The 15,990-nt window shown below is 51.6% G+C and overlaps 2 protein-coding genes across 4 annotated transcripts in view; one reads left to right on the top strand and one right to left on the bottom strand.

The window, feature by feature from the left end:
* Positions 1 to 2,300: 2,300 nt before the first annotated feature.
* HTR6 (5-hydroxytryptamine receptor 6) lies at positions 2,301 to 15,576 on the top strand. Of its 2 annotated transcripts, XM_082069550.1 has the most exons (5): positions 2,301 to 3,553; positions 4,908 to 5,066; positions 5,740 to 6,329; positions 14,624 to 14,734; positions 15,470 to 15,576. In XM_082069550.1, the coding sequence occupies exons 1-3, from the start codon at positions 2,831 to 2,833 to the stop codon at positions 6,157 to 6,159; spliced, it is 1,302 nt and encodes a 433-aa protein (XP_081925676.1). In that variant the 5' UTR covers positions 2,301 to 2,830; the 3' UTR covers positions 6,160 to 6,329; positions 14,624 to 14,734; positions 15,470 to 15,576. The 2 variants fall into 2 exon arrangements, with proteins under 2 accessions (XP_081925676.1, XP_081925677.1); XM_082069551.1 differs by lacking the exons at positions 14,624 to 14,734; positions 15,470 to 15,576 and adding an exon at positions 6,557 to 6,868.
* The window catches only part of TMCO4 (transmembrane and coiled-coil domains 4), a 32,820-nt gene continuing 23,819 nt past the window's right edge, over positions 6,990 to 15,990 (bottom strand). Inside the window, exons 13-14 of one of the 2 annotated variants that reach the window (XM_082069549.1) lie at positions 14,232 to 14,349; positions 6,990 to 7,881 (exon numbers count right to left, since the gene is read on the bottom strand). In XM_082069549.1, coding sequence (XP_081925675.1) covers positions 7,603 to 7,881; positions 14,232 to 14,349 — 397 coding nt within the window. In that variant the 3' untranslated portion in view covers positions 6,990 to 7,602. Of the gene's footprint in view, positions 7,882 to 14,231; positions 14,350 to 15,421; positions 15,588 to 15,990 lie in introns of those variants that run through there. The other variant, XR_014185751.1, reaches the window with a different exon arrangement.

The following is a 15,990-nucleotide window of genomic DNA, read 5'->3' on the forward strand; positions in this document are numbered from 1 at the left end:
AGTTTTGGGTGCCAAGAAAGGCCTTGAGGTGCTGGAGCAAGTTGAGAGAAGGGAACGGAGCTGGTGAGGGGCTGGAGCACAAGTGTGATGGGAGCGGCTGAGGGAGCTGGGGGGTTCAGCTGGAGAACAGGAGCTGAGGGGAGACCTTCTGATCTCTGAACTGCCTGAAAGGAGCTTGGAGCCAGGGGGGGTCGGGCTCTGCTCCCCAGGAACAAGCACCAGGAGCAGAGGAAACGGCCTCAAGTTGCGCCAGGGGAGGTTGAGGTTGGATCTGGGAACAATTTCTTCCCCAAAGGGCTGTGGGGCATTGGAACAGGCTGCCCAGGGCAGTGCTGGAGTCACCATCCCTGGAGGGCTGGACAGACGGACATGAGGTTCTCAGGACATGGGGCAGGGACAGGGCTGGGGAATGGTTGGACTCAGTTATCTTGAGGGTCTTTTCCAACCAAAATGATTCTGTGATTGTAAAAGCTCTGGAGACAAACCGAGGTGCCCCTGGCTGTGTGCGGCGGGGCTGAGGACGCTCAGCTTTGTGCTGTGCCGTGACTTCCTCGCCGAGCACCAGCTGGGATCGGTCTGTGCAGCCGCGTTGCGTTTTCCCAGCTGGGGCGGCTGCCACGGGGGGGGCTCAGGGTGGTTTTTCTTGCTGGTTCCCAGCACAGATGGGACGAGGAAGCGAGGGTTTCCTGGTACAAGCGCTTTTCTAAAGAAACCTCCTGCTGCGATCAGAGCCTCGCGTGTGTGCGCTGTGCCCTGGGTCCCCGCCAGGACGAGTGACGCAGAGGTGGCCGGGGGGCTGGAGCATCCCAGGAGAGGGTCCTGGGGAAGCGGAGGGCGGGCAGACGCTGCGCACAAACTCCCAGGAGAGCTTGTCCTGGTACCAGTGATGGCAGCTGCTTCCCAGGGAGCAGTTTTGGAGGTGCACAGAGAACAGGGGGGCCGTGGGTGCGTGTGTCCATGTGCAGGGGAGAGCTCTGCTTCGCATCTCCCCCATCCTGTGCTCAGACACCCAAACTGCCCGTTCAGCCGCTGCAAAAAGCACGATGAAGTTGTTGAGAAGGTGATTAGAAAAGTGAATCTTGGTAAAGTGACAGATTTCTGTCCTGGGGCGGGCGACGCTGGGGGTGCAGCGGGACAGGGCTGTGGGGTGTGTGAGGTGCACAGCTGGAGCTTGTGTGCACATCTGCAGCAGCATCGTCGCTGGGGGCCTGTTAGCGAAGGCTCCGGCGGCAGCGTGGGGAGGGAAGGGACACGTCTGGCCCTGTGACCGCAGTGCAGGGACCGGGGGACAGCGGGGACACACACACGGCTCCGGTTTGTGCTGGAGTCAGTGCCAGCGGCTCTGGTCTCCCCCAGCAGATTCGCAGCCGTTTGTTGGAAGAAAAAGCAAACAACAAAACAAACGAACCATTTTGGCAGCTGGGCAATTCAAAAAATATAAATCCAGTTCAGCCAAGTGCCCCAAGATACTGGTTGTGACACTGGGAGGCGGTGGCGTGGGACACAGAGCAGCACTCAGATTCACAAGCATCTTCTGAGTGGGATGGGATGAAGGAGCCGCCAGGACCCGCTGGCTTCTCTGACCTGTTGCCTCCCACTTGCCAAAGGGCCGGTTGCCACAGGGTCCTTGGCTGCACCGAGGGATCCCCAGCAACCCTGGGTGGAATTCTGCTTGTGCCCTCCGTCCCTGGCCACAGATTGCTGGAAAGTCAGCCAGCGAGTCCTTTCCGTGCCGCTGGCTGCTGGCTGAGCAGGCGGCCGTGCCTGCGGCAGGCGGGTTTTGTTCCTTTCTCTTTGGCTTTGTGAAATTTTGCTTTTTAGCGACTGGTGGATGGAACCAGCGCTGCTGGGTCAGTGCCCACCTGCCGGGCGAACGCGGGAGGGGAGGCAGAGCCGGATGTCACTTTAAGGCAGAAAAGGCAACTGTCTGGCTGCCACTTTGTGGAGTTTCCAGCAGATCCCTGTTTTCATCAGCATTTCATTTCATCTCCTCCTCTCTCCCCGCTCCCAACCCCACCTCTTCCGAATCAGCATTTCTGCATCCTTCTCTGTGCATCACAGCGCGGCAGGTGAAAGTCTGGCTGGCGCCTGCACACACACACACACACTCACACACACACACACACACACCCCTGCACACACCTCTGCTCGGGGACAGACACCTTCCCGTGATCCTGAGTGTTGCATCTTCCTCGTCACGGGCGACCTGGGCTGGGATCGTCCCCGGACTCGCCTCGGGGCTGCTCCAGCGCTCCTGCGGCAGAGCTGAGCTCAGTGGGGCACAGAGCTCTGCAGAGGGGAGCCCGGCTGGGGAACAGCTGAGTTCTGGGGGTCCAGAGCATCCCCAGCATCTGGAGTATCAGGGATCCAGAGCATCCCCAGCATCTGGAGCATCCTGAGGTCCAGAGCATCCTAGGGTCCAGATTCCCTGGTCCAGCACATCCAGAGCATTGGAGCATGCAGAGCATCCCTGGCATCTCGAGCATCCCGGAATCCAGAGCATCCCAAGCCTCTCCGGTGTCCGGAGCATCCAACAGCAGCATCCAGGGCCATCCCAGCCGAGGGGGATTTGCAGAGACAAGGCAATTCCTGGCTGTGAGTACCGAGGAGGAGAACCTCGCTTCTGCTGATCAGCTCCTGGGGGTGTCACTCTGCCCTGATTGCCAGTGAAGTGAGCGGGGGGGAAGCGAGGGAGAGGAGGAGGAGAGGAGGAAGGAGGACGGACACAGAGTGGAGGCAGCGAGGTGGCACTTCACCCCCCAGGGCTGGCTCAGCGATGATCACCTAGCGCAGGTCACGGCTGGAGAAGGTCCCCCCAGCGCTGCTCCTCATGGAGGGCGATTCGGGGTCCCCCAACGCCAGCGTGCTGGGGGAGCGCTCGCTGCTGGTGGGGAGCAGCTGGGTGGCCGCTTTCCTCTGCTTCATCATCCTGCTGACCGCAGCGGGGAACTTCCTCCTCATCCTCCTCATCGTCACCCAGCGCTCCCTGCGGAACACCTCCAACTACTTCCTGGTGTCCCTCTTCATGTCCGACCTGATGGTGGGGCTGGTGGTGATGCCCCCGGCCATGCTCAACCAGCTCTACGGCCGCTGGGTGCTGCACGGTGACTTCTGCTCCCTCTGGTCCTCCTTCGACGTCATGTGCTGCAGCGCTTCCATCCTCAACCTCTGCATCATCAGCCTGGACCGCTACCTGCTCATCATCTCCCCGCTCAAGTACAAGCTGCGCATGACGTCCTGCCGAGCCCTCGGGCTCATCCTGGCCACCTGGACCTTGGCCGCACTCGCCTCCTTCCTCCCCATCAAGATGGGCTGGCACAAGCTGGAGTTTGAAGTCCGCACCCCGAATGTCACCTCCCGGGGGGACGAGGACCAGTGTCGGCTGCTGGTCAGCTTGCCCTACGCCTTGGTGGCCTCCTGCCTCACCTTCTTCCTCCCGTCCGCCGCCATCTCCTTCACCTACTGCCGCATCCTCCTGGCGGCCCGCAAGCAGGCGGTGCAGGTGGCTTCTCTCGCCTCCAACGTGGCCACCGCCGACGAGACCGCGCCGCAGGTAAGGTGGCTGTGGGGACCTTGTTCTTTGCAGAACCCAATGATTTGGGTGCCTGGGGTGTCTTTGCCAGCCAAGGGATTTGGCAACCAGATCACAGCGGGGGGAGAGATTGTTGGGCAGATCCACCCTGGCAATGGGAGGACGGTTCCGCCGGGGTGTCCTCCGTCCTGCCCCGTTTCTCGTCCTGGCGGTGGTTTGTTTTTATGCTGCTCCAGAGCACAGAAACAGCACGAGCAGAAGGAGAGAAATAAATTAAGATACAGGCGAAAATGCTCAGCGGCACAAAATAAATGGGAGTTTCACCCCCTTCTTGGTTCTCATCATCCCAGAGGGTCTGAACTTTCCACTTGGAAATCGTGGCCATGGTGGGTGTGAGACATATGGGGGAGAAGGACTTTAAACAACAGCAAATCCCAAATTCCGCAGAGCACCTTATTTTGAAGAGCCAGCTTCTATTTTTGTTACCGGGTCTATAACGGGAGCTGCAAAATCCCTCGTTACTCCATCGCTGGTTAAACCAGCGTGTGTGGTTTTTATAACCCGAACGTGGCTGCGCTCGTTTGTGTTTCTCTGCGAGAAGGTTAATTGCCACTAAGTCCAACAGCTTTAATTCTCCGTAATAGGCTTTATTGACCTCATATCCTACAGGGAAAAGACAAACTTAATTGCCTTTAAATACTTAGATTTAGTTTGTTGTTCTCTTTTAAGAAAGGAGCCAGGACTCTCTGGCCCGGCCAGCTCTCCCACACCTGAGAAGATGTACCTGATATTGAAAAGGAAAATGGGAATCAAAGAATAAACAGATAATATAATAAAATATCTATTTTCTCCATGTTTGCCAGGTGTTTGGACTCTACAAACACATCTTTTGAAGCAGATTTCTGTTCTCTTTTCGAGCAGGAAGTGGAGCAGCAGCGGGGCCTCGTTTAATGATGGTGGAGGGCTGAGATAATAACAACTTAATTTGAGGTGGTGAGAGTGGATGGAGGACTGAGTTAGTTACGGCATTTGTAGGCTGCGATGTTTGACATTAGTTTGCTGCTCTAATCCATGGCTACAGCTCCTCTTCAGGGCGTGATTTATCCACACCACAACACTGACTGAGCTGGATTTTTCTGTAAGCGAAGTGCCTTAATGATAAAGCCCCTATTTTATGGTTTAAAAAAGAGAAGAAATATCTCGGTGTTGAGGGTTTCTGTGGCTTCTTCCTGATTTCTGGCTCGGGGACCATGGCGTGTGCCACCTTGCCAGAAGGGACGTAACGGGGATTTTTGGGCAGGATTCACAGCACCAAACGCCTTTTCCATGGGCGGGCGGTGGGTGCTGTCGCTCACCATCTCGTGTCCCACCGCAGGTCCCCCAGACCCCGACCCAGCCCCCGGGCGGCAGTGAGAGCAGGAGATTCGCCAACAAGCACAGCAAGAAGGCGCTGAAGGCCAGCCTGACGCTGGGCATCCTCTTGGGCATGTTCTTTGTGGCTTGGCTGCCCTTCTTCGTCACCAACGTGACACAGGTGAGCACAGACGGTGGCTTTGTGTCGGGTTTTCAAAAGCTTTTCGCTTTGAATCCAGCCGGGTTGGATCGCAGGTGCCTGCAGGTCTTGCTGGGAAGCGTCTAGAACCAAAGATGGAAATTCCCCAGGGAGCAACGGCAATGGAAAACCCTTCAGAAGGGTTTTGGAGGATTCCTGCAAAAGGAAAATCATGTTGGGATGCCTGGAAAATGGCTCTGGATTGGGGCTGAGGTGGGAAACGCTGCAAAGGGGGTTGGACTAGATGAGCTTTGAAGGTCCCTTCCAACCCAAACTATTTATCCAGGAGAACAGGAGCTGAGGGGAGACCTTCTGATCTCTGAACTGCCTGAAAGGAGCTTGGAGCCAGGGGGGTCGGGCTCTGCTCCCCAGGAACAAGCGCCAGGAGCAGAGGAAACGGCCTCAAGTTGCGCCAGGGGGGGTTGAGGTTGGATTTGGGGAACAATTTCTTCCCCAAAGGGCTGTGGGGCATTGGAACAGGCTGCCCAGGGCAGTGCTGGAGTCACCATCCCTGGAGGGCTGGACAGACGGACATGAGGTTCTCAGGACAGGGGGCAGTGCCAGGGGTGGGGGAATGGTTGGACTCAAGGATCTTGAGGGGCTTTTCCAACCCAAACGATTCAGTGATTCTGTTCTATGGTTCCAATCCTGCCAGGCCGCCTGCAGCTGCGTCCCCGCCGGCTTCTTCGACGTGCTCACCTGGCTGGGTTACTGCAACAGCACCATGAACCCCATCATCTACCCGCTCTTCATGCGGGACTTCAAGCGGGCCATGGGCAGGTACCTGCCGTGCTGCCGGCGCGCGGGGGAGCCCCGGCCCAGCGCCATCTCCCTCTCCATGAGGAACTCCAACAGTGGACCCCGCGCCCCCACCTCCCTCAAGAACGTCCTCACCTTGCCGGCCGAGACCGACTCGCTCGACTCCGGGGCGCTGGGGAATGAACACAACGTGCTGACGGCCGAAAACGGCCCCCGGGCTCACCCAGCCCCCGGCGCACGCTTGGCCAACCTCTTCGATGTGGAGCCCCCGGACGCGGAGCTGCAGCCCCGGCAGCTTGGGACCCCCGTGGCCTGAGCCAGGAGACCCCGACGGGGGGTGGCGGGACCTCTGTGTGCTGGGGAGGGTGTCCCCAGCCCTAAATTTACCACTGGACATCGCCCAGCCCACGCAGAGCTCCTCGATACCCTCTGCAAACGCAATGTGAGTCTCCTTGGAGAAGACATCGTCACCAAGCGCTTCAGCGGGTGGGTTTAAACACTGCAAAGCCATGTTTTACTGCTGAATTAATCTGCCTTGTTTCTCTCTCTCTCCATCCCTCCTTTGCTCACTGTCGCCAATCCCTCCCCCTTCTCCAAGAGCTGCTTCTTGATGCTGTTTCACCTCTGCTTAGTCTGAATCTCGGATTCCAGACCCTTCCTACAGCTTCTGCCTCCCTGAACTCAAACCCAGGTTTGGTTTTCATCTCCCACAGCTCCGCAGGTCACCTCCGTCTCACCAAAAGCACCAAAAGCAGCACTGGGAACCACATCCAGGACTCACAGCCCAAGGCTTAGGGCTGCTTCGGTCCACAGAACATCCCGTCTTTTCCGAGTTTAATTTCCTCACCTGATTCGGGCTGTATTTCTCTCAGTTTCCCGCGGAAGCAGTGAGTTCCACAGTGAAACCATCATGTTTGATCATGAGCAGCCTGCGCTACAGGGGGTTCAATTGGATGCAAAATGTTCGGTGGCTGTTTTTTGGCTATTCAGCAAGGGTGTGGGTGTTTGGCTTGTTTGTGGCTCGCTGGGTATCCTGGCAGGAGGAAGCAACGAGATAAGTTTCCCTTTAGATTTCATCCTACACCTTCCTATTTTTGGCACGTGACCATCATACTTTGCTCTGAAAATCCATCAATTTTTAGATGATGCAGTTAGAAAATATACTTTATTTCCCCTTCAAATAAGAATCTAAACAAATATGGCTTTTTAAAGGACAACGCCACCCCCTCAACCCTCCTCATAGCCACTAGCAGAGAGAATAGGGAGTAATATGGGAAGTGGGCACTTAAAAATAATGAAACAACAAATGCTTTGGGCAAATTCTCCCTCAAGTGCCTTTTGGGTGCAGAGATGGGCTGGGAGGTGCTTGTTGGGCCCCCCGGCACTCACACTCCGCAAGCCTTGCTGCCCGTTTCCGAGCTCACACTAACGAGTTTGTGCTCCTGAAGCTCCCAGTTATACAGACACCTGAGCACAAAGCATCCCAGTTTGTGCCAGGAGGGTTGTGCCGCCGCTTCCTGAGGAGAAACGCTGATTTGGGCGGGAATCGGCCATTTCTCATCTGTGGGAGATGCTGTGGGCGGCTGCTCCACAAGCTCTGACGCAGTGATGCTCCGTCCAGCCGCTCCAGAGGGGCTGGAAACTGCAGCTCCAGCTCTGCCGGCTCCACCGACGCTCGTTGGGGGATCCCAGCGCGACGGACGGTGCTCTGAAAGCAGTTTTATTGCTGGCCGAGCATCTCTGCCCAACACAACGAGCTCTAATTTGCTCCTGCCTGTTTGTTGCCGTCCCCGCCGTGTGAACGATCTGGGCAGGGGAGGGAGGTTTCTCCCAAGGGAGAGCTGGAGGAATCCCGGTGGTCCCCGCCAGGCGCATCCTCCTCTCGTGCGGTGTTTTCCGCTGCCCGCTGGGATTTCTTGGCCAGAGGGGAGAAAAAACTGCCGCTGCCTTTCTCATCCAGCCGACACTCCTTGGTTTTGACGCCCACAGCTCTTAGGATCGTGTCCATTTGCTTCATGTAGTCCAGGTGGCCGTTTACCTGCGAACAACAAGAGTCATTTAGTGGGGAGCTTCATCTCAAAAGCCAGTGCTGCTGTGAGACTTGGGTTTAGCTCCGAAAAGCTGAAAGAACGAGGGCTGGAAAAGGCAGCTGTCCATTGAATGACCCCAACCGGCTGCCGCCTTGGTGGCACACGCTGCTGGGTCGCTTCTCCTCTGACAGATGTGTGTTTAAATGCTTGGACATTGCTGATCCGCGGTGCCATGCGGGCAAGAGGAGCCGATCTGCCACGGTGAGAGACACTCAGGTAGGAGAAAAGCTGCCTTAGCTCAGCTCCCTGTTCTCTGCTAAATCACATATCCTTCCTGTGCCTTGTAAAAACAATGATTATCTTATTTAAATTAGGATACAGCCATTAAATCTCAGCTACCAAGCATGTGCAGGTTCTTGGCTGGAAGGTGCGCTGAGCTGTCCCACGCCATATAAAACCAGGAATCTGAGAGTTATGGGTTCATAAACCAAATTAAAGTCAACAATATGTGCAAAAGCCTGGACATTTTTATTGTAAGGTGGTTTCCATGATAAGATAAACCCTTCTGAGATGGATGGTGGAGTGCACCCTTCCTCTCGGGGTGCAGGAGGGAGAGAAAATCCCCTCTGAGATGGAAATTATCGTCATACGCTAACGGGTTGGCTGGAAGGGCAGAAACTTCTCTGGTTTAGGTGTCCTGTGCATGCCGAGCATTTCAGATCCTACTACAGACCAGCTTTTGGATCTCCTGTTGTACTCACGGCCAAAATGGGAGTGAAGAATCCCAAGGTGGATTTATAGCAGGTTTTTTGGTGGTGAGGAAGGTGTGGTCAGGCTGAGCAGGGTTATTTCAACACTCCACTCACTGGCTGGCCTGTGGATTTCAGCCAAGATGAAGATTTGAACCCTAAGATATTGCAGCATCTTTGCTAAATTCTATTTCTAACAGCTTAAATCTGACCCAGCCAGAAAGCTCAGGCCTCTGGTTTTCCCAAATCTTGCTAGTAATTAGGGGATTTCCCCAGCCGGGAATCCTGACACCACAATCCCAGGTTTCCACCTTCCCAGCGTGGGCACGAGCGTCCCAAGAAGGGGCTGATGCTCACACAAGATGTTAAAGAGCTCGTTGCAGAGCTCTGCGAAGAAACCCAAACCTCAAGCAAAGCTGCTCTTCGTGCATGGGCAAAATTCGAACCTCCGAGCTGCGTGCGTGAAGCGGCGACATTTGGATGCACTTAGGACTTGGAGCAAAATGAAGGATTTAATCAGCACATTAGTAGTACAATATGTGGCTTTAATCAGTCCAGATGGCTCAACAGGCTCTTGATGTTTTGAACAGATTAGTTAATTAAAAGAACCATTGAAGGACTAATCGACTGGCTGTTAAGAGGTGCACATTGTTCTCTGGTAAAGCATGAACTTTTACTGCGCAGTGCTCGGTGCTACAGAAAGAAATGAGCCCAGTGTTGGACAAGGTGGAGAGGAACAAGGAGAAAATGGACTTACTGGGAGGGGCTGCTGAAGTCTCGCGGTTTGCTGCGTTCTGAAACCTCTGCGGTCATTACAACCGACCTGCCCTGGTCAGCGCTCGGGGATTTCTCAGCCTGTTCTGTCACCGAGTCATTAGTCAGAGAGAACAATTTCCTCTGCCACCCTGAGGACGAGGTTTTCATAACTCCTCTGCACCCAGCAGCTTCTAGACTAAAACAATGGGGAATTCCTCTTCTGGAGCACCATGATCACTGAGAGCCACTGGGAATGAGCAATTCTGAAGAGCCTGAGCCTGTGCTCATGTGCTAAAAGAGAAGCTGAGCCCTCCTGAAAGCCGGTCTGTGTGCAGCTCTGCTAATACCACTGAATCTCCCCAAAGGAAACTCACTTCTGTGTCCAGAACAGCCCAGGAGAGGATTCCACAAAGACCTGAGAAGCATACGAGGAGGTAGAACTCTCCGCTCCACCGCGACATTAAGGACTGAGCCATTGGGAAAAGAATGGTGAACAAATTGCCTAGAAGCCTGAAAGCTGTGACAGTGTCCTGGTGGGAAAATTCAGCCATTTGGCCTCTCAAAAGCCTGTTTTCATCTGCAAAGCGAACAGCTGAATTCCTCTGCTGGGTGGGCTGTGCTGGAGAAGGGTTGGAAACATGTAAAACATTGCTAAGGGACAATAAAAACTTTAAAGAGAAATAAACAATGGTCTCAATATTTGTCAGAACAAAGTGCAGGAGGCGTTTCAAAATAAATGGAGTAGACAAGAATTCTCATAACCAAAGCAAATAGATTTACGCTTGTTACAAGGAAATGAAAGCGGTGGGGTAGGTTTATCAGCGAGCTCAGGTGATTCCTCCCCTGTTGTACCTGATTTTATGGTTGCTTGGACTCGCCGGAGAACACAAGCGAGCTGCCCGCATCACTCATGCTGCTGCAGGACATCAGCACCGCGCCGAGAGAGCTCCAGAGAAGCACAGACCACAGCTTTGCTCAGGATCCACCAGCTGGCTGAACAATTTGGTCAGTTTGGCACGGTTTTCAAGTTCAAATCCACCTCAAAGTGTCGAAAATGTCATTGGGCAGGAGAGAGAAAGGACAGAGCAGCTGGGCTCTGCCTTCCCCCTGCTGCCCTTGGCCAAACGAAATCCGTGACGGAGGATTTCAGAGGAGCAGGCGCCTTGTGCAGCGCAAACCAGGGATTCACAGGGACTCTGCAAGTCGCAGGAGCTCAGGTCGTTAATACAGCCGACTCAGTTGATACTCCCTCAGTTCTTATCATTTTATGCTAACTGCAGATGATTCACATTTCTGACAATGTCATGCTTACCTATCAAATCTATCAGATTTATAAAGGTAAACAAAAATCTGTCATTCTTTATATCATCATTTCTTTTGCACTTTACTAACTTGAAGAGGTTTTTTATTCTTTCTTTATTCAAACAGAAAGTCTATCATTGAATTAACCTTCACGTTTCTGTGGAATTTGCCTTCTTGTTTTCACTCTACATTTGTTGAAAAAGAATAATTACAACATAATATGGTGGGTTTGATTTAGAACTTTGGCTTTAGAACTGGATTTCTTCATTTCTGATTGGTTTTGAGCCCATCACATCCAAAGAGCAACTCTACCACGCAAGAAAAAATACCCTCAAGTTAAAATGTCTCTGGAGCTTTGTTATTTCAGCAGGAGCAGTAATGACTGCCTTGCAGGGCATCACAGTTTCAGGGTTTTGACAAATACGCTCCTTTGTGTGGTGTGATGAGGGTTTAGTGGAGCGAGCTGCAGTTCCTGACGCTCAGATAATACTCACACCTCACTCTCCAGCAGCAAAGTCTTCCCGCCGCTGTGTCAGATATGTTGTGTACACACAGCACGAAATGCAAACTGCTTCCTCCCCACACAGCGCCCGCACCGTGGTTATTGCCACACAGCTCCAGCGTTCACTCCCCGTTGCCAAAAGCATCGGTGAACTTGTTGTTCAGGAAGAGAACCGCAGTACAACCCTGCGCTCTGAAATAAACCCCCAGCCGCTTTGGGGTAGCACTGGGAAAGAAGGGATTAGATGGTATAAAGGTTTTAAACATAAACATCAGAAAAGGAGAATGACGCTGCCATTGAAAGCAGGGGAAATGAAGTTTTAAAGTCGATGCAAAACTTCATCATAGCCTAAAGAACTTTAATGAGAGAACAGTACTGACTTCTTCAATAATTGTTATGCTCGCTACTGGACTTCCAGCCACACATTCCTACAGCCCCCAAACTTGCAGGCTCATCCCTGTCTCTGCTGCACTAAAACCGCCCAGAGAAACTTCAGCACCCGTTACTTGGCTTGTGAGCCTCCGTGAAAACGCTCTGCCCGCCTTCTGACCCTGAGCATTCCAGCAATATTCAAATGTTAATGCAAAACGTAACCTACGATATCCCGTTTTGAACAAACAGCAATCATTCTAATACACTGCAGCTCAATTACTGCCTTGGTCTCTGTAACAGGTGCTGTCAAATAAATCTCCTGACTAAATCAGTCCCATTGCAACCATTAGGAAGGCTTTTATAACCGCATATTGCTGAGTGGGAGGACATTTTTCTCTCAGGTTTTTTTACTGACAGTCAGATAAAAAACATACTAATCAAGAGAGACGTGCAAGAAATGCCTTGGAGGCGAATTCCTGTTTATACTGAGGTCTCCCAGCCCTCTCCTCAGTTAAGGATTCGGTGCAAAGAGAAGCAGCCCCTTTGGATGTGGTCCAGGTTTCATCACGGATGGACTGGGAGATGCCTAAAATACTGAGGCTGCCTGCCTAGTATTTACACACTGAGCACCTTTGCATCATCTGTGCTTTATTTTTCTGTCACTGCTTGTCCTTTCTTACCCCTGGCAGGAAACCGATGGGGATCTCCAGCAAGGGATGGAGCTGGGAGCTGGCCCCCATTAGAGAAAATATCTCTCTATATATTTCTGTTATGCTACCGTGCTATATTTGCAGCAAAACCCACCTTTGTGTTCTTGCCACTTAAAAATACTGCCCCTAAATATTTCCTTCCCCTTTCAAAATGTTCACCAGAATGATCTGTGTTTCTTTTCATAAAGCTGCATGGTCCGGAGAATGGATCAAGAGAGGGACACCTGCTTAATGCAGGTTTTTCTGCCAGCGGGAGTTGATCTTTTTTCCCCCACTGCTTTGCAGGAAGATTTAGCAAGTGAAAGCATCAGCTCTTTTTGAAAAGAGAGGAGCGCTGGGATTGTCTGTTGGCATCACGCAGTACGGATACAGATGCACGACCATAGAAGATGAACAGATAGCAGCTCTGCAACCATCATTCATGTCGCTGAAACGTAAATACCGCTCCTTTGGGGGAAAAATGCTGCGAGCCAGGCAGGATAAATTGTGCAGGACTCCGTGAGGTTTCAGAGTTCAGGAAGCAGAAGGTCAACGGCAAGAGCATCTCTGAGGAGAAGTCAAAGAGAGGAGAGTAACATGGACTAAACCAACAGGAAAAGTCACCCCAGTGCCACCACAGCTTGATTTCTTTGGCCTTTTTTCTTTTCAGGCCCGTAACAGATGTCACTGCTCGCAAGCGACTAATGGCAACTCTGGGGATGGTGACAAACTGGACGTGGGAGCGTGTGGAAATACTAATCAAGGCAACCCAGTAGGATGCAAAGGTACAAGAACAGCGACAGTGCGGGACTGTGTTTGAAAGCCTCTGCTACACCACTTCCTTCTGGGAAGCTGCTATTTTGTTCTGCAAAGTCTCTATTTTATCTGCACAGCGTTTTCTGGCAAGAGCTGTACAGAGCTGGGTTATAATGAATGAAGTGAGCTGGTAACAGTTGGGTATTTATAGGCTCAGCGGGATGGTGCTCCAAAAAATCTGAAAGCACTTAAAAGTGTCTTTGGCTCCAGAGCAACTCTGACAATCTCTACCAGCTTTTGGGGACATTTAAGGCAGGAACAAAGACACAGAAGTATCCTGAGCTGTGTGCTGAGCATCCTGCAGTCCAGTTTGGAGACAGTGAAAAATAAGTTTGAACATGAAGATATAGAAAAAACAAGATTGCACGACCAAGATTACAGCGAATATGAATACACAAGCTGAGTTCTGCATGGTTTTCTGTGGAAGAGCTCACTCATGAGTACAGAGAAGGCAATGAGATCATTAGTTGGCTTACGGTAATTGAGTTGATTATTGCGAGACATATAATATAGTGGCTTATCAATGACACCAGGTGGCTTTGAGGAAGCTGAATGTCTCCCAGACATGCAGGTGAACCTCTTTGTGCTTCCTGGAGCAGCAGCCCAGGTCCGGACCAAGCAAACAAGCCATCAATACCACAGAGCTCCTGTCATTACAAACTGGTTCCCGTATGATGGCATCAATGCAGCCCAGGGGACCAAAGTGCAAAGCCGGTGACCTTGCCCTCATACGAACCTGAGCAGCGGTGAAGCCTCCACCGAGATAAGATTGTAGGTTGCAGCTGCTCCACGGGTGTGTTTGAGCTCCGGATTTCCCAGCGGCTGATTCTACCTACCTGCTGATCTGGGGCTTGCAAGACAGCAAGGTCTTTCTTGGGGAATAACTGCATTTTCTGTCTCTGGTATGAGACATTTCAGGACTGAAAAACCCCAAAAACATCCAACAAGAGAGGCAAATTCTCATTATCTTGCTCAATACAGAGCACTGGTCAGGCCAACAAAATCTATACTGCAGTCTGAGATGAGACATATCAAAGAACGGAAAGAAGGACAATGTACACCAAGGTGCTCTCTCCAGCATCTCATCTTCCTCTCATCAAGGAGTGTGAGGTTACGGTGCTGCAAGCAAAGGTCAGATGGAAAAAACGGAGAATTTAAGAAGTACTACTTACCACAGCTGAAAGGTCCATGTTCACCATCCTCCTGTCATCCAAGTCGACGGGCTGCAGGCCGGCGACGTTGAGCTGGACAGAAGAGGTTCTGTATACAAAGCCCAGCAGCCAGTCCCCCCTAGGAGCAGAGCAGAAGAACGTGAATAAATCCTGTTGCCAAACCATTGCGATACATGACTCCTCAGAGCACAAGGGATGTCTGGACCCAGGAATCAGAGCAGCTGCCGCGTTCAGGGCGGGTTCCCGGAACATCGTAGCGTTAAGTCTGAATTTAATCTTGATTCCCGCGTGCCCTGGTTCATGGGTGTAGTCTCATTATGTAGAGCAGGTTTAAAAATTTGCTTAGAGATTGCAATACTTTCACATATCTAATCTTTTTAATGTACTAACAGGGAGAAGTTCTCCAGCCTGCAGACAGCTGTAAACGTGATGAAGCCTACACTACCAATGTTGCTGACATAAATATTGACTGTGAAGCTCCTTGGAGTGCTGCTGATTTATAGGTACTGTATAAATACTTGGTTTCAATGACAAAGCTAGGAAGAGTTGGTTCCCACTCTAAAGTAATGCCATAAGTCACTGTGACAGTTTCAGGGTAGATTAGCGTGATGAGAGAAGGCGATGCGACCTTTGGAAATAAGTAACCTCTTCTACGCTTGGCAACAGCCTAAAACCTGAGCACCTAAACACCGCTACACTCTATAGAGTAGATTTAAGACGTATGCAAGTGGTATTTATACTCAGCAGGTGAGATGCACCCGCACAGGTCACCATTTCTGGCTGCTCCTGTCCGCTCCAAAATGGTCTATGCTACAAGTTGTAAATGTACGCAGAGCTCTGCAAACTCTTGGTGTCACATCCCCACCACTCAGGCAGGGGTTCTTTCAAAAGCTGAGCGAGTCTGACTGATTTGGTTAAGGTTTCTCAGTAGGAACTTGTGACCCTGCGGTGAAATGGGATGGGACAGCTCTGACATCTGGCTGTCACTCTCCAGGTCCTTTCAGGCTTCGAAGCTGAAGGAGACAAGCGACAGCGGACTGAAGCTCAACAAATTGGGCCCAAATGTGATCTTGCAGTTTTATTTAATGTAATTCATCTGACCTAAACATAGTCACTCCTAAAGTGACAGAACGGGGCCACAATTTGTATGAGCGAGAGAGCAGAGGAAGCAGAATCAGGTGGGGTCTTACCAGGGAATGTTTGTATAATCCTGTCCTATAATCCTCCGTATCTCTCAGTTATCTCCTTCAGCTGCCCCTCACGCTAACTGAACAACCCTCAAACTCAGCATCTGAGGGCAAAGCAGAGAACCAGCCTACTGGAATATTTTCTGAGAGTCTCGTCACCTGCTTCTTCCTGCAACAAGACACAATTTCTACATCATTTTTCATTCAGCGTTCAAGACTTGGACTTGTCAAAGCAGAGACTAACCAAATTACTGCACACCCAGAGGTACAAACACACATACTGTTTTATTCCAACAGCACACGCAGACTTTGAAACTATAACAAGATCTTTTTTTTTTTAATATATTATATTAAATGAATACGCTGAGCGTTTTGCAGTGAAATTGATTTTTGTATAACACAAGGAGGAACAATATTTGCCAGGGCACATTCAGTTATATGCCACAATTGCCGTCATTTATGGCTTCTTGGAGGAACACAGAAGCACTCCCAAGGAGACAGCAATTGCTTTTTCCTTATGTCACATAAATAAATACTGTAACTGGTGAGCACATGCAGCATCCATAAAACCT

This window comes from Streptopelia decaocto (genome assembly GCF_964273445.1).
Source record: "Streptopelia decaocto genome assembly, chromosome: 20".
In the NCBI taxonomy this organism is placed as follows: domain Eukaryota; kingdom Metazoa; phylum Chordata; class Aves; order Columbiformes; family Columbidae; genus Streptopelia; species Streptopelia decaocto.